The sequence below is a fragment of the Eutrema salsugineum genome, unplaced genomic scaffold, assembly GCF_000478725.1.
Source record: "Eutrema salsugineum unplaced genomic scaffold, Eutsalg1_0 scaffold_2, whole genome shotgun sequence".
Classification (NCBI taxonomy): domain Eukaryota; kingdom Viridiplantae; phylum Streptophyta; class Magnoliopsida; order Brassicales; family Brassicaceae; genus Eutrema; species Eutrema salsugineum.
In genome coordinates, this window is record NW_006256829.1 from 7019776 (window position 1) to 7041005 (window position 21230).

The following is a 21230-nucleotide window of genomic DNA, read 5'->3' on the forward strand; positions in this document are numbered from 1 at the left end:
ATAAAGTCACAACTCACCCGGTGACAGAAACTGCAAGATATTTGCTTCACTACTCGCCAAATCAATTGTATGAATGTTACACAAACAAAATAGCACATATATGTGTATATATGTTTCTTTCTGACTACAAAAATCTGAATCTGAAATCCTCCTGTACCACAAACCAAAACCTGCAAAGAGACATCTTTGTGGTTAGATCCTGAATGTGAATCAACTGTAGCAATTGGTAAAATAATAGTTAGGTGAATGACAGAGCATACGATGTTGTTGTACAATGCAACGGACAAAGCATAATTTGGTCCGATTAAGTTCTTTCAACATCTTGATCACCAATGCACATAATCATAGAGGTAAGAGGCTTAGACTCAACAGTGGCCAATAACATTCTTAGTTCTTTTCAACCTATTGCCAGAAATTCTTTTCCAGATTCCAAATTAGCACGAAATATACTTAAGTACTATTGCAAATAACAGATTCCAGATTTCTGTGATCATACGTTGAACTTCCAAAGAAAGAAAGGAACTTAACAAAAAAGTGAATGTTGTAAAATTAATGAAGTAAAGTTGTAATATGGTGATCAATGAAGTTACTACCTATTTCCTTTCCGGAGTAAAAAAAAAAACTTTAGCCTGTTTGAGATTTATATCTCTATACAGAGCAACAATTCCGTGATAATGTTATATATGTACCTTGAAATGAAGCTTGATCAAGATAATGACCAAAGTCTTTGTGTGCCACTTTATCATGGAAAATCCCTTTAACCACATTAGATTCCTGTATTTGACACATGAAAAATATTCCCAGTCCTCCTCTTTAATATCTTCTCAAGCTGGTCTGACGGGATCACATTTCGCCATCGTTTTGCTTCGTTTATCTCATCAAATATCTGTATTATCTCTTCCATGTGAAACCTTAGATCTGCCATAATGAAAAAAGTATCATATTGAATATCATGACTCATGTTTTTCAAACTCGATAAAAAGCTAAATCACGCCGTACCTCGTAAAGTATTGTCTGCCACCAAATCATCACTTATCACCGCAGCAACATCCTCACAAGCTCCAGTTAACTCAAATATCTCCATTGCAGCATCCAAATTCCCCTGCCATGTTGGTAGGTCAAGTTTGAACTCCATGATTGATCGCTCATAAAGTACAGCACATAATAAAACATCTAGCCAAGACTTTAACTTTGCTTCATCTGCTGGGTTGTCTTGAGTTGAGCTACCATGTACTTTCGATTCCAGATTTTTCAGCCCCATTGACTTTTTGATATTGCTTTCGGCGCTTTGATAGAGCTGTACTACAGCTGTATATGGCCATGTTTTCAAATCAATGTGACCGACAAGTACATAATACCATGAGAGTCTTGCTTCCTCAAACTGCTGGAGACCTAGCGCCAGAGAGACTTCAAACAAATCCGGTTTTATTTTCATGGCCTCTTCGTACTTTTCTTTTGCTTTTGCGTGCTCCTTTTGAGCGCATTCATAAGCAGTTTTAACCTGTTCAAGAATGGATTCTCCCGAAACACCTCGTAGGAGGCTCAACCTTTTCCTTGCTCCTGACATGTGCACATTTCCTAACTTTAACAATGATCGTGCTGCTACTTCTTGGAATTGCTGAGCTGCTCTGTCAAAATGCCCTTGAGCTTCATCAGAGGTTACCACCTCTTCCATAGCTTCTGAATTCAGTTTCATACCAAGTTCTTGAAGATTCAGGCATTTATCAGACTCAACTTTAGCCTGAATTTTGAATAACCGAGCAAATTCAATCATCCAGTCTTCAATTTTACACGTACCTCGTCCATTTACCTTTGCTTTAAAAGAATCAGCGGTTATCTTGAGCTTTTTCATCTCAACTAGTCTTCCAAAAAAGGGATCCTGCTCAGGACTAACTTCCACTACATAGAACCTCATACTCATAGTGTCCAGTGGCCTTGCTGACACCTCACTCATTCTTAGCTCTTCATCTGTTGTGATTGTCACTAAATCTCCTTCTTGGTCCTTGTACTTTATATGAACTGCCCTTAAGCTCGGGAAACGCTCATGAACAACTTCCCTAAGCTGAAAGAGAGTGCAATTTAGAGGCAATTCAGCCAATCTAATGTCGTCAGAATACACAAATTTCACAGCTTTCTTTACATCTCCGATACTTTTATCCTCAATTATCACTTTCTCCTGTTCCTTGCTCGTAACACTTCTCTTATCCGACTGTTGTTTCCCTTTCACTTTCTTTTTGCTCTGCTTATCGATAGTCTTTTCCTTTCCTTTTTCAGCTGCAAGATTGCTATTCTTCTTCTTCTCTGTCTCTGCATTATCACCATCACCCTTCTCTTGCACTTGATTGCTCCTTTTCTTTTTCTTCGCTTGTGCCTTGCCTTCTTCAGCCCACAGTGCAGGGGAAACCTCAACAGGTTCAACGTAATCTGGAGGCAGCTCTATCACTGAATCTTTCACTCTTAACCCTTTGCTCTCTAAAGTTTTCTTAAGCTTCTCGGTAATCTCGGATGCCATGGGGTTCTTTGGATCCAATTTCGAAACCATACAAACATCTTTTAATGCCAAATCTAACTTATTCAAGGCCTCATAGCATCTTGCCCTCTTCAGCAATGCTTTGGTATGGTCAGGTGTGATACTAAGAGCTAAATCGCACTCATGGATTGCTTTTTCATACTCTCCCGGATCCGATTGCATATAACATGAAGCCATATTAGCCCGAATATGAGAAACCTCTACATGATCCTTGGGAAGTATTTTGATTGCTTCTCCATATTTAAGCATTGCACCATCATAATCTCTCTTCTGAAACATCTTGTTACCTTCTTCCTTCAATCCTTGTGCCTTTGAAACGAAATCTACAGATTCAACCTTGGAATCTCCCTGCTTAAAACCATCCACTTGACTTTGGCTTGTTTCGGGTTCTAACTTTCCCTTTAGCTTCTCCATGGAAATTTCTCAGAAGAACAAGAGAAGATTCCAAAATATTGAGAAGGAAGAGAATCAGCAACTATTGAATCAAGCGGAAAGCTGTAGAAATCAAGATACCCTTTACCAAAGATTACTACTTGAAACCGCACATGAGATTCTCTATGTCGAATTTCATGTGAGCTTCGGTAAAGAAACTAAAGACAGCTAATTTCACAGGTCTGGCAATGGAACAGTGGATACCCAAAAGAAAGGAGATATACTACAATAATAAGTTTATAATTTGGATTACAGAGAGAACACGAAATGTGTCTACCTCTTTGAATCGAGATCCTTAATCGCAAAAGAAATGGCAATTTCCCGAGCTGTGTCTTTTGAAACGAAATTTTCTCGGGAAAGAGGTTTGAAAATTTCCGGGAAAGAGATGGGGAGGAAGAAGAAGCGGTGGAAAGAGGATGAAGGAAGAAGAAGAAGATTAAGAGACCATGTGGCTCTGTACATCTGTAATGAGATATCTTTGTCTAAAAGCCACGACAAAGCCTGTAATGGTAGAGCCAACATTATAAAAATATTTATATATATATATATATATCTTATTAAAATTAGAGAAATGGGAAAGGGAAGAAGAAAGAACCAAATGACGTCAGTAAAAAAGAAAGAAACTCGATAATCGGATTTAGCAAAAGAAAATAAAATAATCGAATCGAATCCCACTTTGTAACACGTGTCGAATCTGAACTTTTCCAGCGAAATTACTTTGGGAATTTTAGTCAGTGCGCTTTATTTCCGTGAAAGACTTACGGGTGTGTTTATACTTTATACAGTATGTGTTTGATTCAGGTATGTTAAGACTTTAAACCAACCAATTCATGTACTGTATCCTAATATTTCATTCGATTTTAATGGTCAGTGATTGTAGAAGATACAATTATCTTTACAAAATAAAATTCTTATCTTAAAGAAGATTTATAATGTGTTTCTCTTAACTGGAAACATAAATAACTTAACAAAATTCATGATATTTCAGCAGATTCATAATGTGGTTTACTGGTTTAATAGATCCAAATTCAAGTTTTCTCATGTGATTCTAATCATAATTTGATAATTATAAGTACATTTAAGTGATAAAATTTTCCACAAGTTTTGGGGTTGATCCTCTTGATTAAAGAAAAATAGGTGTAGTTTGGATTTGTATTCAAGTCATTTTTTTTTTCATGAGTTTGAATTAGTCGAATATTGGTTCTCTTTTTTTAAAATGAGTCATGTAAACCTATACAAAACTCAGTTTATAAAGCAAACATGAGCTCATACCAACTACCAGTCTACCATAATGATACTCCCACGTCCACCATAACCAATCAAATCTCATAGCACCTTGCACTCTTCAACAATGCTTTGTCATGGTCATGAGTGATACTAAGTGCTGCATGCATGGATTGCTTTCGAATAATCTCTCATATCCAATTCCATATAATATGTGATATTGTTTTACCATGTATTGAGATTTCTACTTGTCAAGCTAACAACTTCTATTGTTTTAGGCATGGTCTAGATTTAAGTTTTGGCATCTGTTGTTTTGTAGAAGTGATATTAGTTCTCCTTTTCCTATGGCGATTAGCTGCTCCGTCATTGCAGCTTGGAGAGCTGATCCTGGACACTGTGGGATGGATTGGTGTTTCTAGGATCCAAGTAACTTTTTCTAATTTCAAAAATCAGCAAATGGTAGCAGCAAGGCAGCTGATTCAATAGCCGAGTGCATAGCTTTGATCAAACCCGCAATATTCTATTCTTATCTCAAATTTTCAGCAAACTGTAACATCATTGATTAAATAGTCAAGTACTCAAGTCCATGGCTTTCGAATGTGCACTCATAGAAGCTTTCATGCTTAGGGGTTTCCAAATCTTCATCTTATATTCTTAGTTCTATTAAAAGGGTCAATGAACGCAGCTAGATTTCTAAAAGTAAATGTTAAATCTTAGTTTATTTTGTTTGTGTTCCTCGATCAGCTATTGTTGCGGTAGGTTCGTTGGCTTTTGTAGCTTTGAACAAATCCTCCTTGTTTGGAAAGTATGATTTATACAATAAGCTTGTTTGACCCAAAACATAAAAATACTTCTACCCTTAGTCATGTATGATGCAATGGACATGGCTAATGTATTCCCAAGTCCCAAATTCCAACAAAGCTATAAAGTCTTATCATAATGCGTGTTGTGACAATGAGAATAAAATACACTCTAGATTAAGCTTGGCATCATCCTTTTGTAAGATATTTAATTTGGGATAAAGTTTCCGGTTTATTAGTCGGCTCTCGTAAGATATTTGGTTATTATAATATCATATGTTAATTGGAAAAAACAAAAAACTTGGCATCATCATCGATTCTCTCAAGAATATTTTTCTTTCTTATTCTCTGTATAGAGGGATGTGCAACAAGATCTGCATCACCCTCAATAGTGGAAAAAGAGGAAAAACATTCTTCACGTTATATATAATTCTTATTATTATTCTGTCTCTTATTGTAGAAACAAAAAAGTGGAAACTAAACATGTTTAGTTAAGCTCATAGTTTCAGCGAATTTGTTTAGAGACCATCTCCAGAATTTATGACTCCTAATTACATCAAGATCAGCACTAGTAAGTAAAGTTTCTAATGAAAATTAAGAAAACAGAACTAAAACAGAGTCATAGCTAGCTACTGATGTTATCGTTAAATCTACACAAAGTACTGCGCGAAGGAAAAAACCAAAAAAACATAATTCCTTCTTACGCAAGAAAAACCTAAAATACGAACAAAAACCTAGATTTCAATCTTGATCTTTATGCAAGGCGTAAAAGCGGCTAGGTCGTGGCCGGAACTCATTACGGCGGCGGGTATGGAGAGAAGAATTAGGCTTAACCATAGTCGCCGCTAAAGATTTCCTAAATCGCTCCGCCTCAACGCTTCCGATCTTCGCGAGCGAATTCACCAACGCCGCTTTTCTCAGATTCAATGCCGAATTCCTCGTCGTGTTACCGCATGTGTTTCGCTTCGCCGACGAAGAACCTAGGGTTCCGTTCTTCTCGTTTTCCAATCGGCGGTGAAAAGAGCACCGGAAAGATCCGGGGTGCGTCGTGGGAGAGCATAAACACTTAATCTTCTGACTGGAAACGGCGACGGAGGGTTTCGGGGTGTTCGCCGGAGAAACCCTCTTTAAACAGAGGTTGAGATTGCAAGGAGACGCGGATCGTTGATGATGATGATCATGATTGTGGTTGTGATTGTGACTGTGATTGAGTAATCTGTGAGAAGAAGAAGAGAGAGGGCGTAGAACTGATGAAGCGCTTGATCTTCCAGTAGCCGCCATGACTGCAGTAGAGAGAGAAAATATTGAAAGAAACCGATTAAAGAGAGAGAGAGAGAGAGATTTTGTTTTGGTAATTTTAATTAAATGGGTTCTGTTGAAGATTCACCGATTCCGTTTGATTCGCATCTATATATGGAGGTTACGCAGATCTCTCTGGCGGTTGCAAATCGTGTCGAGGGTTACAATTGTAAATTTTAATTAGACGCTGAATTGTTAATTTTCCTTCTTTTTTTTCTTGCAGTGCACGCTTTAATTTTCCTTTTTTCCTATAAGTAAAAAATGAAAATTAACAAATAAACCAGAGTCTGTACCAAATTGGATTATGGGAAAACCAGAGTCAATCCTTTAATATACGTCCAATATTATTCAAAATTTCGTATTTCCAATTTAGTTAGTATGAAATTTTGCTTCTTACCCGAAGAAATCCTAATTAATATTTTCGATTTCGCCCAATAGCCTCCATAAAAGGATTTCATGTGTTTTTTGGCCAATATTTTATTTTCGCTAACCGGGACAAATTAAACCAAAAATAATACTTAAACCGGAATGCCTCGATATTATTTACCGAGGCTGTAGAATAATCAATCTCAGAAGACATAACACATAAGAGAGGCATACGCATTTTACCATTTTGTTTTTGGGACAGAGCACACGGATTGCCATAAATACAGATCTTCGTATATAAGTTACATTTGCAACTATGCCAATAACCAGGATAGGGCAGTGAACAAAATTACCACTGCTCTCTTTTCTTTAATTTTTTGCTTTGACAACCAAAAAAAAATCTGACCATTTACTTTTAGGGACCTATACATGACCAAAGTCTCCATCTTTTTTGATGCGTCAAATAAAAGGAAGAGCAAAACTTATGAGTCATCCTTAGTGAACTTCTGAGGCTTACTGCTTGCAAATGCCAACCATACCACTGTCCCCGTCAAGTAGAAGAATATTGATGGCGCGAATAAAGACATCTACACGATAATCACAACTTTTGAGTTAACTACATACATTAACTAAAAAAACTGAACGTAATTGGAGGTAATGTTAGCAACTTACAGTCCAGGAATGGGTCGAGTCGAGGAGAAAACCAGTTAGGGCCACACCTATGATTCCAGGTACTGCCCCCACTGTGTTGGTAATACCCTGCAACAAAAAGGATTCCATGACATGCTTAGCGGGAAGCTATGTTTTCATAGTCAAAATCTAATTGCATAACTCAATCTAAGAAAAAACTCTCCTTTGGTTTCAGTTTTACCCAAGAAAAAGTCTCTACCTAATGATAGCTCACATATCTCAAGAGAATTAGAGAAATGGAAACTAAGAAGGGTTTAGATGGCATTATATTGTCTAAGTATGAGAACAACATGTACCAGAAGTATGCTTGCATATTCGGGTGAGATGTCCTGATGAGTACAATAAAGTCCTGTAAAAAGGAACACAGTGTTAGTTACTTTGGTACAATAAACTTCTTCGGGTGGTCTTCTCTATATAATGTCACTTGAAGATTCTTGATGGAATATATAAAAATAGAAGATCTCCAGTTACCTGATAAAGCAAAACTTGACAGGGCCAAGCCTGCTGTCAAGATTCCTGCAATTTCCCATGGTGGCAATCCAATGTCCACAGATGAAAGTGTCATGCAGATCGCTGGTGCCAAGAATGCAATCGTTTGACAAATCTTTCGTACCTACATGGAAAATTCCCAAGGAGTTTTATTAAGACCCTTTTGATTTGTACACGAGGAAAAGGGAAGTGATTTTATACCGTGGTAGTCTCAACTCCATTTGAAATTAAGTAGTCGGCAAATTGTGAAGCAAGACTTGTCACAAAAATTGAAGCCAGTGGAGGAAGGATGGAAACCTGATCTTCATATTCACACATTAAATTCAAATGTTATACCTTTGCAAAACATCTCTCAAAGTAACTGAGTATGCATATGTAAGAAAAGTCATTTTAAGCATTTCATAACACTACTGCTTAGTAACAGAGATCAATAAAAGCTCTCTTGTTTCTGTTTCCAAGTAACTCGAGCTCAAAGGGAAAATATTGACTTCAATATGTATTGTCTACCAAGTAGGCGAAATCTTACGTGATATGTTTTGAGTACTAAGAAACTTTTGTTAAATGCAAGGCATAACACAGGCTGAATGTCACTTCATAGAAAAATGCAAGCTGAAACTTCCAATATCCAGGGAAAACACAAAATAAAAAACAGTTCTACACTTACCCAAGCAGCATCTCTCAAATTTAGACTCAGTGCCTCACTGCATACCGAAAATACGATCAAACATTTAGTTTCTTCATCAACAAAGATACAGAGCCAAAGAGACAGAATACTAATATAACCATATTGCACAGTTAAGTGGAACATGGTGAACAGGTAGAAAAGTGAATACCTGAAATAAGTTGGTAGCCAAGATAAACAGGTATAGTGACCCCAACTTCCACAAAAGTGAGTGTATATCATTGCCCAAACAGCTGGGCTTTGGAAAAACGACTTCCATGGAATCTCCTGTAGTAAGAATCGGAAAGACGAAGCACTGACTTTAAAGCAAATGAAAAGGTTGGGTTTCAAAACCAGTTGTTTGTTGGCAATTTTGTCACAGTTTAAGGGGACATATCTTAATCATCAAGTGAGTGAAATACATACGAACAAAAACAAATAGTCCGAAGACAGGATGCAGTTCTCTGAATTTGTTGTTGTTTTTACTCGCCAACAGTCATGGATTAAGATAGAACATAATTATGCAGTTCTCTTATTTATAGTTATTTCAACTAAATATTGACTGGAGAAACGATTTGGCTGACAATGTGAATTAGCGCTAATTCAACGTCTTATCAATTAGAAATAAAAATAAACGAAGAAAGCCAGACGTAGACAGAATATTAACAACCTAACCTTCAATGAGTTTCCCAATTCTTCTCGTGTAGCCTTTTCTGGTTTATGCGAAGTAGTGGTCCCATCACCTATCAAACAGAAAAGACTTTAGGATGGCTTTCACGATATAAGTCATGCAAAAAAACTACACCGTAAATTAATGTGTACTAAATCCAACTATGTAACATCTACGTTCCTTGGTTATAGCCATATTCTCAAACAAAAGATGGGTCTTCGATGCCAGATATCCAAGATTAAATTAAGTTTGAATAAGGAAAAGGAAGGAGAAACCACCTCTATATGAAACTTCTTCCTCATTAAGAAACTGAAACCCGACGAACCTTCAACATATAGGAAAAAAAAAACTCAGGATACAGAAATACTAAACTAGCATGTCGGCATCTCAGTCGATGTAGAAGAATAGAGAACAAAGACATTTGCAGCTGAATGCAAGTTAAGATGATTTATCCAAAGCATCAGACAACAATGTTGTGAAAGTGTATAGTCGGCACTAAATGAGTCTTACCAGCCAACACCAAGGAGACCAAACAGGTAAAAGACAGATTCCCAATTAAAGCTTTGGATAATGGGAGGAGCCAAGAGAAGCCTGCGGAGGTAATAATGTTAAGACTGTGCAAGTCTCAAAATTGAGCGTTAGTCTTTGTCGTCAACTAATATAACCTTAGTTAGGATAGTAAGAAATAAGTAACAATGAGAAAATAAAGCCACATACTTGTAACTTTCATAGTTTTAAGAATTACATCAAGAAAACCATACCCCAAAACACTTCCCAAACTCAATCCTCCAAAAACAAAGCCTACCGCCCTTGAGCGCTCCCCAACAGGTATCGTCCTGTACTCAGCAATTGAAGGCACAATCAGGATATGAAAAAAGAATGGGGCTAAAAGCTATAAAGCAATATGCTCAGCCAGAATTTTAAACTTAAAGCGACTAAACGCTTGTATACGTTATTCCAACTTTGGTAAAGAAAGGATCTTCATAAAAAAAAAAAAAAAAAAATTCAGTTCCTGAATATTAACTTGCCCATGGGCCATGGACGAACATGCTACTATCTACGGAAAAGATGGGGTTCAATAGTTTCTCATATCTAGATCGTGAACTAAAGTTAGAAAGACAAGGCAGCAGAAGCAAGTAAACCACATCATCTATATTAAAGTATGAGCACTCTTCAAATTTGCTCCAGATTAATACATGCCTGGCAATAAGGTCCGTCGCAGCTGAGGGGGAAACACCTTCTCCTATTCCCACCTGGAGTTACAAATCTCTGTGTTAAGACAAAGACATAATGTAAGGCTAGAGCAGGGTGGGGGGACAGAGAACGAAAGAGCTTAAGCAAGAGTCTAATCTTAGGATTACTTATGAGTTTAACAAACGAATGTGTTACAAGACCATGACTCTCAAGAAAAAAGAATGAGAGCATAAAAAACAACATAAAGACATAAACATATGGACAGGCTTACCAAAATTCGAGAAAAGATTAAACCGGGCATAAATCCAGCAAGTAATGGAACAAGAGCTGTAGCGAAAGACCATGTAAAGACACCAATCTCGAGCACTTTTCTGATACATTAGACAAAAGAAAGATCAGCTTTGAAAGCAGAAGTGGGAAGAGCCTAAAGAAATGAAAAAGACAAACCTGCCGCCAAAAATCTTGGAAAGCCAACCTCCAGGCAACTGACTCAGGGCATAACCCCAAAAGAAAGATGACTGGACCAGCCCGGCGACAGATGAGCTCCATCCAAACTGGTGTGACATTGGTATTATAGCAATACTCAAGTTCACCTACGATTTTCACCACACAATATACTTAGTCAAAATGATATGGTCCACAATCATCGGTCTATCTATCTCCTTCACAAAATAGGGCAAGAAGAGGAGGAAGAAGAAGAAGAATCCATGTGTTCTTATCCTTACCATAAATCACCTAAAAAAGGATCCTGGCACTAAAATTGAGCTCAAATTCACATGATTCCAATCCTCATATCTTATGAAAGCTACCTAAACCATACCCAGAAATGCCCATACGAGAAAGAAATGAAAATTTGTTCAAATTGAATACCTTGTCCATATTGCAGATAACAAAGGCGAGGGAAGTGGCGCCGATAAGCTTATATCTCTCAGGTACGTTTTTCCATGGAGGCCAATTCTGTTCGAAACCCGTCTCCGAGCTCACAACTTCCGAATCGGAACCCGGATTCGGAAGCTGTGGAAGCTCTTCTTTGATAGGGTCCTTCGGAAGCTTCTTGCTCTCTCTGACTCTTTCAGTACCACTAGCGGAGCACTTAACCCTTGATTTAAGAGGATTGTGGTAGTGATGTTGGGGAAAGAAGCGAGTGGTGATGGTGTAGACGGAGAGTAAAGGTTGCTTGTGTGCGTGGATGGGAGAGGAGAAGAAATGGTTGTGTGGTCTCAAGGGAAGTCTCGCCATTTTTGGTGCCAGAGAAAGAGAGAGAGAGAGAGGAGGAGGAGGAGGAAGAAGAAGAAGAAGTAAAGTTGAGAATGAAGTGAAGAAGAGGGAGAGAGGAGGACACGGTGGAGCAATAGAAGCTTGTGTGGCTCACTGTGGAAGAGAATCGTCTTCAATGTGGGTCCCGCTTAAGTATCAAAATCTTCCCTTTGCGTGACACTCTCTCCTAAACAACTCCATGGTCAGCAACTCAAGCGTCTTTCTTCCAAACATACGGTGAGATAAGATCAATAGACTCGAGAATCTCCCTTAACCAGAGCCTATCAGAAAACTTTGGAAATGAAATGACTTTGTTTTGGAAAAAGAAAAACCAAGTCTTTCCGAAGTTTCAAAAATTAATGCTATCAAAGGTATCTCTTTTTTTCCTGGGCAACTTGGCTTCTTCTGCGTACTAAAATAAGATTATCTTTGGGTTTTGTAACCGAGGACAAAGTCAAGATCGTCTTCTTGTCTATAAGCTCCTTTGACCTCAAAAATATGCTCATCAAACAAAGATTCCTCTCAAATCAGTAGAAACGATGGAGAAGCCAAAGTTCAAGACTGTCCAAGAGGTGATTGCAGCCGGAGAAGGACTACCGGAAAGATATCTCCACACACCCAACGGCGACGGCGAAAGTCAACCTCTTAATGGTTCGGTGCCGGAGATGGATATTCCGGCCATCGATCTCAGTCTTCTCATTTCTTCTTCTGAAGACGGTCGAGAAGAGTTGAGTAAACTTCACTTGGCGCTCTCTACATGGGGCGTTGTTCAGGTTTGATTTAAACCCTTTTAGTGATGATTCAGAACTCTTTTACAAGTTCCGGTGAAATCATGGAATGTTTGAAATCGAAGCAGGTGATGAATCATGGAATCACAGAAGCGTTTCTTGACAAGATTTACGAGCTAACTAAGCAGTTCTTTGCGCTTCCGACCGAAGAAAAACAAAGGGGCGCGAGAGAGATTGGTAGTATCCAAGGATATGGAAACGACATGATTCTGTCGGATGATCAAGTTCTCGATTGGATTGACCGTTTGTATCTCACTACTTACCCTGAAGATCAACGAAAACTTCAATTCTGGCCTGAAATCCCATTTGGCTTCAGGTAAAAATAACCTTATACCTTTGGATTTCAAGAGGATCTTGGTTCATTGACTTTGGTGATTTTGACAATTATTAGATTTCTTCAGGGAAAGTTTACATGAATATACAATAAAGCAACAACAAGTGATTGAAATATTCTTCAAGGCCATGGCTAGATCGTTGGGATTGGAAGAGAATTGCTTTCTAGATATGTATGGAGAGAATGCTACGATGGATACAAGATTCAACATGTATCCTCCATGTCCTAGACCGGACAAGGTTCTTGGAGTTAAGCCGCACGCTGATGGCTCGGCGTTCACGCTTCTCTTACCGGACAAAGATGTCGAAGGGCTTCAATTCCTCAAAGATGACAAGTGGTACAAAGCTCCATTAGTCCCTAATACAATTCTGATTAATGTTGGAGACCAAATTGAGGTAAGGTCTCATGTAGATATGCAAATCGTTTTGAAGATGGCTGTAGATTTTGACATAGATCTCGTTTGTGTTTCAGATAATGAGCAATGGGATATATAAGAGCCCGGTTCATAGAGTGGTGACTAACAGAGAAAAAGAAAGAATATCTGTGGCAACGTTCTGCATTCCTGGTGCAGACAAAGAGATTCAGCCTGCAGATGGGCTTGTGTCTGAGGCAAGACCAAGATTGTACAAAACTGTTAAGAAGTACGTGGAGCTCTACTTTGATTACTATCAACAGGGTCGAAGACCAATCGAAGCTGCACTAATCTAGAAGAAAAATTGGAATGATTTCACAAAATTAGTCTGTTTCTTTCGTTACTTGATATTTTAAAACAGAACATCATTGCTTTGTCTGTTGGAATGTGAGGCTGCATTGTGTTTGTGTAGCAATTCTGAGATAATAAAGAGGTCTAAACACTAAAGTATGAGACAATGTTATTTAGTAGAAGAATTGTAATGTTTTCTTAGAAGTTTTCCACAAATAAATAAAAGATCAAGATCAATGGCCGGTGAAACAGAAAAGTGAATAAAATCGATGACCCTTGGATATTCGAATCTTTTCAAATCGAACATTCCAAAAAAAGACAGTGATTCCGACGGTTGTAATGTATTGTCACCATTCAACAAACCACTCTTCTGTTTTTCTTCCACCCTCCTGTGTCCTCTCCATGTTCCTCTCTTACGCATAAATCTTTCGTCCGATTCCTCTCTCCTCGGAAATTTCCCCTTCTCCGGTGCCGAACCGCCGTGGGAAGGAGATATTTCCGGGAAAGATTCCATTTTTGTTTCTCCTAAAGAACTCCAAAGACTCGTCTCGTAAAATGGCGACGACGGTTGTGTCCATTACAGAGAAAGTGCTAGAACGAGTCTATGGAAACTCCAAATTTACCCTTTCCGTCGCAGGCGGCGGCGACGACGAAAAGCCTCACCGTCATACCCATCACCACATTCACAGGCATTCCTACGACGACAGCGACGATGATGTTTGCTACAGCGATGAGGACGAATCGGCAATGGAGCTTGTCCAGATCGGTGCGGAGAGGACGAAGAACGTCTTGATCCTCATGAGCGACACTGGAGGTGGACACCGTGCCTCTGCTGAAGCCATTCGCGACGCTTTCAAGATCCAATTCGGAGACAAATACAGGGTAAAGAAGAATCTTGAGAGATTGTGGTGTATACTCACCCAAAAAAGAATGTCTTTTTATTTTTAAATTGAGTTGCAGATACAATTTGATATGAATTTGGTGGGTTTTTGACAGATTATCGTGAAGGATGTGTGGAAAGAATACACGGGGTGGCCATTGAATGACATGGAGAGATCATATAAGTTCATGGTGAAGCATGTTCAGCTATGGAAAGTTGCTTTCCACAGCACATCTCCTAAATGGATCCACTCTTGCTATCTAGCAGCCATTGCAGCCTATTATGCCAAGGAAGTAGAGGCGGGTTTAATGGAATATAAGCCTGAGATAATCATAAGTGTTCATCCTCTGATGCAACACATTCCTTTGTGGGTTCTTAAATGGCAAGAGCTACAGAAAAGAGTCCTCTTTGTTACCGTCATTACTGATCTCAACACTTGTCATCCTACTTGGTATATCTTAGCTCCCCGGTTTATAGTTTCTGAGAGATGCTAGCTGCAAACAAATTGATTCTGTTTTTGTTTTTTTGTCTTCTATGGTTTAGGTTTCATCCGGGGGTGAATCGGTGCTATTGCCCGTCTCAAGAAGTGGCGAAAAGGGCGTTGTTTGATGGGCTTGATGAGTCTCAAGTCCGTGTCTTTGGTTTACCTGTGAGGCCATCTTTTGCACGAGCGGTTCTGGTGAAGAATGATCTAAGAAAGGAGCTTGAGATGGATCTAGATCTTCGTGCGGTTCTACTGATGGGAGGAGGGGAAGGTATGGGTCCTGTGAAAGAAACTGCCAAAGCTCTTGAAGAATCGTTGTATGACAGAGAGAACAAGAATCCCATTGGTCAAATGGTTGTTATCTGTGGACGTAACAAGAAATTGGCCTCTGCGTTAGAAGCCGTTGAATGGAAAATTCCTGTCAAGGTATTTACTGTCTATGATCAAAAGAAACCGTTTTGGCATTATTCATATCATAGGTTTCAAGACTCAAGCTTGGATATGATTGACATTTACAGGTTCGAGGATTCGAGACTCAGATGGAGAAATGGATGGGAGCTTGTGACTGCATCATCACAAAAGTAAGAGGAACAGAACAATTTCATATTCACCAAAATGTTCATGAGCTAAATGTCCTACGAATCTTGCAGGCTGGACCAGGAACAATAGCTGAATCGCTGATCCGTTCACTTCCTATCATCCTCAACGATTTTATTCCGGGACAGGTCAGTTGAGATTAGTACTTGATGCAATCAGCTCATATATGTGTAGAAATTCTCATATCAGTTATACTTGCAACCAAACAGGAGAAAGGGAATGTGCCGTATGTAGTGGAGAATGGTGCAGGAGTGTTCACGAGAAGTCCCAAAGAGACAGCGAGGATCGTTGGCGAATGGTTCAGCACAAAGACAGATGAGCTGGAACAAACTTCAGACAACGCACGTAAACTAGCTCAGCCTGAGGCAGTATTCGACATTGTCAAAGACATCGATGAGCTCTCAGAGCAACGAGGTCCTCTTGCTAATGTCGCTTACACTCTTACCTCTTCCTTTGCCAGTTTAGTTTGATGTCTCATGTCTTATATTAACATGTCTCCCTTATTAGTTCCTTGTCTGTTCTTTTTTTCTTTCATTTTTTTATATGATTTGTTTGTTGGTTAAGTTGTATGTTTTATTTTAATAACAAAAGATTCATGATGTCTTAGCATTCTTGGTACCTATCACAAGAAGATTAAGCTTCAAAGAGATTTAATGTGCCGGTAATACCTGTTCATATAGAATATAACACAGAGAACTAGAAGAAATGGAAACACAATGTTATCTCACATTAACTACTGACACATTATTGGTAGATGACACATAAGTTCCAGAGACTTAGGATCTTGAAAGACTGTCATCATCAAAGCCATGGTAAAAACAGAGAACTAACCTTTTTTCTGTAGCAGAAAATCCATCACCCTGTTGAAGCTTTCTCATTCTTCATGATCATATGGAAGGATTTAACTCTATCTTCCCCCACGATCTCTCTAAGAACATCGTCTTCAATCTTCTCAGCTTGCCATAGAGACGGATCTTCAACAAACTCCTCACTGAATATCATACTCGAAACCCATTCTTTCCAAGTCGTCCTCTTGTACTTGTCTTCCTCCAATGTTCCTCTAGACAAGAGCTGATAAACATAAACAATCTTCTGCTGTCCCGGTCTGAACGCACGAGCTATTGCTTGCTTTGTCTTTGAAGGGTTCCATTCCGAGTCGAGCATGATGACTCGTGAAGCCGCTGTTAGACTAATCCCTTCTGCACAAGCTGTGATCGAGGCTAGCAAGACTCTGGATGGGTTTCCTGGATCTTCAAACTTGTCTATCACTCTGCCTCTCTCGAACAGCTCGAGATCTCCGGTTAAGGTCAAAATCTCTTTGCCTCTCTGCCATCTAAAAACGTTCTCAAACAGCTCGATAAACAGACGGATTGGCGCAATGTTGTGACAGAAGATCAAGATTTTCTCCCTTTTGACCACTCGGAACACCATGTTTAGCACAAACATGACTTTAGATCCTTTTTTGGCGTCGTGCTTGAGCTTTTCGATCTCCACAAGTTCTTGCGGGTTGAAGAACTTTGCGCAACAGGTTGAGGTCTTGACCAACCAAGGATGTATAGCTGCCAAGGTGACCAGAAGCTCAAGCTCGAGTGGAAAGCCATGATAAGTCTCCATTACGTTCTGAAGTTTTGTGAGTATGTTATGCTGTATATCCGTTGAGTTCATCAGCAACGTATAGATCTGTAAACCGGGAAGAGCATCGCTAGTTCCACTTCCACTTCCTTCATAGTTATCAATGAAACTATTAGTCATATTCTTCAACATATTGAGACCCTGAAGTCGTTCTTCTCCTACACCCGCATCAATCTTTTTGGCAATATTGTCGAGAAAGAATTTACGAGCTCTGTTCTCGAGCCTGTGAGGCGCCTTATTCACGCCTTGGTTGGCCTTGAATTTCTGATCTAACTCCATTAGAACCTCATGAACAAACTTGGGTCTAGCTAAACACAGCGTGTTGAAGTACTCGCAGAAATTGTTCTGGAACAAAGTACCCGAGAGAAGTACTCTTAAATCGGTACCAACTTTCATCAGGGCCTTGCGTAATCTCGATTTGGTACTCCTCGGGTTATGTCCTTCATCAAGAACAAGAAGACCAGGACTCTCTCTTAGAACTTTAGCCATGTACTTCCGGTGAGCAAACTTCGAGTCTTCCCTCATCAAAGTCAGAAACGAGGTGTAACCCATTACAAGAACGCTAGGATGCGCGTGCCATTTCTGTATTTTCTCTAAGCAGTCAAGAACATGCATAACATCTTGGCTCGGTTTTGGAACTCCCTTGAACTGAACCGTGCTGTTCTGCTTGAATACACAGTAGGTTCTTCGTCCATGGATCAAATGAACCGGAAACGGGATCTCCCATTTGATGAACTCCTTGTACCAAGTATAGAGAGTTGTCTTTGGAGCAAGAATCAAAGGTCTTTTCCCGGGGAATAGCTTCAAGTAGCTTGTGAGGAAAGCAATCATTAGGAAAGTTTTACCAGCTCCAGGAGAATGAGAGATCACACAACCTCCTACGTTATCTGAAGTGGGATCCATTAGCGGTGGTTCCACAGATCCTGCTAGATTTCTCCAGAGAAACTCGAAAGCTCGTTGTTGATGTGTATGTAGTTTTCTCTTAAGCTGAGGTATTAATGCCCAAACGTTGTCGCTTTCTTCAGCTGCAAGTATCTCCGAAGAATCACTTGACATAGTGAAATCTTGGCTTTCAGCTTCTTTGTTGTGGCTCATTTTAGTCTTCAAGTCATCTTCTTCGATTTGCCTAGTCTCTGTAGTCCATTTCTTATGTTCCGCCTATTTAAAACCAAACCATGAAGATCAAATCATTTTACACGCTAGGTAAGTAATATTATGCATTTGTAAATTGTGAGTTTCACTTACAAAAGGTGCTGAAACATATCTTATCTCAGTTCCTACATGACCACATAACCTACAACATAGCCCGATTTCTTCGTTCAGTAAATAATCATGTACACAGCCACCTTTTGCTTTTTGGAAAGCCTCGTTGTCCACTCTTGCCTACAGATTTTGACACACCACAACAACGGAATTAGCACTGGCAAAGGCTTGTATATAGTATTATTAGTATATATGAGATGTTACAAAGAGAAAAGATACCTCGTTGTCGTCTAGAATGTAAGTAGAAGCCAAAGAGAGTTCCATTTCTCTCCATAACACTTGGTTCTCTGAAGTCTCTCCCTCATCATCATCATCATCATCATCATCCTCACTCGAGGTTTCTTCCATCTCCCCGTGCGGTTTAGCTGCGAAGTTCGTCTTCTTTAACTCCTCCCACTGGTCAACAACATTGGTAGACTCGTCCTTGGCTGCAATTGTTGAATCAATATTGTTCATGTACGTATCTATCAGCTTGTTATATGCACCTGCGCTCAATGTTACTTTCTTATAAACCCGTGGCTGCTCTGAATCCTCTGTTTTCTGAGCACCGGACCGCAATGATGATGATGATGATCGGGATATTCTTTTTTGAACTGTCTTCACGTGGTTAGGACCATTCCAACATAGATCAGATTCCATCATCTCTTCCATTTCCGTCCTCTTCTTCCCGTATTTCACGGGCTTACTTCGATACTTGTCAATCTCATCAAAGTAATGGCTTCTTGAGGAACCGCCACTCCCGCCCAAACAGTTAGCGTTAAGACCAAACTGTTCCAACGGTATAGGCTCAGACACCGGAGTGAAAGGAATAATCGAAAGATCTGTTTTCCTCTGTTTTTTACCAAACCTACCTCCTCTGTTTTTCTCCACCAGAACAATCTCTCCTTGTCTACTTCCCGGCCTCACTTCTCGAGGATTACTTCTTTTCCTCTTGATCAAATGCGATAAAGGTACATACAAATCATCATCAGTATTATCACCATCCTCATCGCAACCACCTTCTTCGTCTTCCTCACTCTCCTCCATACTAACGAGAGCCCATTTAGTACCATACCGGTACGGCATCGTCCGCACCCAACCGGCATTGGTATCCGGTTCATAATCACATCCGTAATATCTATCCGGTATCACGTTTCTTCTCTTGGACCGACGCAGTTCCACTACCTCATCTTCTTCCTGGTAGAAATCGGTTTCTTGCTTTAATTCAAGAACTTGAGAAGAATCCTCGACTATTATAATATCCGCTGGATTGAAATGAACCACTTTTGATAACGAAACACCGTCTTCCACTTTGATATTCATCGCAGTCAAAGAGCTGCTAGAGCCTTCTTCATCATCTGTTACAATCTGATAAACCATCTTGTTCTGCACTGTTCTTATGTGAAACACAATGTTTTTCATAACCGACGTAACGACCAGCCACGAAAGATCCGGCAAGAACTTTCCCAACGACAGTCTCGTTTTCATCAGTGATGTACAGTCCTCGGCGAACTTCCATCTGTAGAACTGGTCAGAACTCTGTTCCTTGAAAAACCTTTGAAGAATAGAGATTTGGTTTAGACCGATGAGCACAGAGTCTCTGTTGATTCTTTGTCTCTCCGAACCAATGCAGCCTTGGTCTATATAGATTCTGACATAGATCTTGCAAGAGCATTCAGAGTCATGAGGCTTCCTCTCTATAGAAGCAATCCTTGCGTCGACCCAAACCTAAGCAAGAAACAGATATATACATAGAGCTGACATAAGATTTTGAAGATGCAGAGTTTTTAAAGAAGACTAAAAACCAAAAGTTACATATACCGGTTCCGGGTCATCTTCATAGAGAGGATAGAGAACACAAACATCGATACCAGGCCGGAGGAAACAAGTACAGTCGCTCAAAGTGGCTTTTCTTGATCTGAGACGAAGCCTTTGGAATGGACGGATATCTTCCAACACATAAACGTTCTCTACCAAACGTATTGTCATCTTTCCATCTTCGATCCTTAGATATTCCACAGCCTTCCATGTACCCGAGCTAAAGATCTCGAAAGCTAAACAGTAACAAAAAAAAACGGTATTAAGCCAAAACACTGCTCTGGATTATTCAAAGGAATCCAGTCCACACTTTTGTATTTTAGTCCAACAATTTCTAGTTAATTAGCCTCTATAATTTGCAATTTAAAAAATAACACTCAAATTTCTTCGATAACTTTTAAGTTCACTTCTGTGACTGAGAGGACTTTTATGGTTCGATTTATACATGAAGGAGTGGAAAAGAAGTGCACTAACTTGCACTTAACCAGCAAAGAAGAAAACAGGAAGAAATCGATACAAGGGAATGTAAATAACACTTACGGCATGGATCAAATGGATGCTTCAAATCATAGAAGCGTTTTTTCTTCATCTTTATAGCCTTTTTGTGGATCAGTAAACCAACCTGAAGATCCTGCAATGGCTACACAAGTAAAACCAAAACAAAAAAAAATCAGATACATATCTTCATAGTTTTAGCTCCAAGATCGCCAGAAAAGGAACAGTATCCAACTACAAGATTTTGTGGACCACAAGAATTTTTAACATCCTAGGAAAAAAAACGTTTCATTTAGTGGGACCACAAGAATATAACTAGAGACAAGAGAAGAAGAGTTTGTGCACCGGTGACGTCAATCTAGCAAACCAGTTACTATCCTGGAGTCAGAAAACGTTATGTTATATGCAGGGCTTGCCTGGGCTAAATGCCCGCGTAATGTTGTTGCCCTCTAAGGCAACAACTTTACGCGCCAAAATTTATAAAAGTTTTAGAATTTCAAATAATTGTATATGGTATCGTAACTAGTTATGATAAGTAAGTTATAAGCAGGGCTTGCCTATGTTAAATGCCCACGTAATGTTGTTGCCCTGTAAAACAGCAGCTTTACGCGCCAAAATTTATTGAATTTTTGAAATTTCAAATAA

At 39.3% G+C, this 21230-nt stretch overlaps 6 protein-coding genes across 6 annotated transcripts; 2 read left to right on the top strand and 4 right to left on the bottom strand.

Annotated features, from left to right (window-relative positions):
- Nucleotides 1-21: 21 nt before the first annotated feature.
- Nucleotides 22-3460, bottom strand: LOC18018455 (protein PHOX3). The gene is made up of 3 exons (XM_006400540.2): nucleotides 1000-3460; nucleotides 690-918; nucleotides 22-170 (listed from the first exon to the last, which is right to left on the bottom strand). The coding sequence occupies exons 1-2, from the start codon at nucleotides 2942-2944 to the stop codon at nucleotides 767-769; spliced, it is 2097 nt and encodes a 698-aa protein (XP_006400603.1). The 5' UTR covers nucleotides 2945-3460; the 3' UTR covers nucleotides 22-170; nucleotides 690-766.
- Nucleotides 3461-5727: 2267 nt separating this feature from the next.
- On the bottom strand, nucleotides 5728-6267 carry LOC18018454. The gene has a single exon (XM_006400542.1). It carries the CDS (start codon nucleotides 6265-6267, stop codon nucleotides 5728-5730), a length of 540 nt encoding a protein of 179 aa, XP_006400605.1.
- A 656-nt stretch (nucleotides 6268-6923) lies between these two features.
- Nucleotides 6924-11779, bottom strand: LOC18018456 (probable anion transporter 6, chloroplastic). The gene is made up of 15 exons (XM_006400543.2): nucleotides 11226-11779; nucleotides 10803-10948; nucleotides 10627-10726; nucleotides 10362-10414; nucleotides 9923-9997; nucleotides 9672-9752; nucleotides 9440-9486; nucleotides 9167-9234; nucleotides 8664-8779; nucleotides 8495-8531; nucleotides 8032-8127; nucleotides 7813-7954; nucleotides 7638-7690; nucleotides 7324-7410; nucleotides 6924-7238 (listed from the first exon to the last, which is right to left on the bottom strand). The coding sequence occupies exons 1-15, from the start codon at nucleotides 11592-11594 to the stop codon at nucleotides 7134-7136; spliced, it is 1575 nt and encodes a 524-aa protein (XP_006400606.1). The 5' UTR covers nucleotides 11595-11779; the 3' UTR covers nucleotides 6924-7133.
- A 65-nt stretch (nucleotides 11780-11844) lies between these two features.
- LOC18017067 (protein SRG1) lies at nucleotides 11845-13551 on the top strand. Its single transcript, XM_024155781.1, has 5 exons — nucleotides 11845-11983; nucleotides 12144-12385; nucleotides 12469-12716; nucleotides 12802-13129; nucleotides 13206-13551. Exons 2-5 carry the CDS (start codon nucleotides 12152-12154, stop codon nucleotides 13440-13442), a joined length of 1047 nt encoding a protein of 348 aa, XP_024011549.1. The 5' UTR covers nucleotides 11845-11983; nucleotides 12144-12151; the 3' UTR covers nucleotides 13443-13551.
- Nucleotides 13552-13843: 292 nt separating this feature from the next.
- Nucleotides 13844-16040, top strand: LOC18017068 (monogalactosyldiacylglycerol synthase 2, chloroplastic). The gene is made up of 6 exons (XM_006400545.2): nucleotides 13844-14319; nucleotides 14434-14768; nucleotides 14861-15227; nucleotides 15320-15382; nucleotides 15452-15526; nucleotides 15608-16040. Exons 1-6 carry the CDS (start codon nucleotides 13993-13995, stop codon nucleotides 15866-15868), a joined length of 1428 nt encoding a protein of 475 aa, XP_006400608.1. The 5' UTR covers nucleotides 13844-13992; the 3' UTR covers nucleotides 15869-16040.
- A 191-nt stretch (nucleotides 16041-16231) lies between these two features.
- Nucleotides 16232-20717, bottom strand: LOC18017069 (SNF2 domain-containing protein CLASSY 2). The gene is made up of 5 exons (XM_006400546.2): nucleotides 20631-20717; nucleotides 20094-20326; nucleotides 18513-20000; nucleotides 18276-18413; nucleotides 16232-18188 (listed from the first exon to the last, which is right to left on the bottom strand). The coding sequence occupies exons 1-5, from the start codon at nucleotides 20677-20679 to the stop codon at nucleotides 16254-16256; spliced, it is 3843 nt and encodes a 1280-aa protein (XP_006400609.1). The 5' UTR covers nucleotides 20680-20717; the 3' UTR covers nucleotides 16232-16253.
- Nucleotides 20718-21230: the final 513 nt, after the last annotated feature.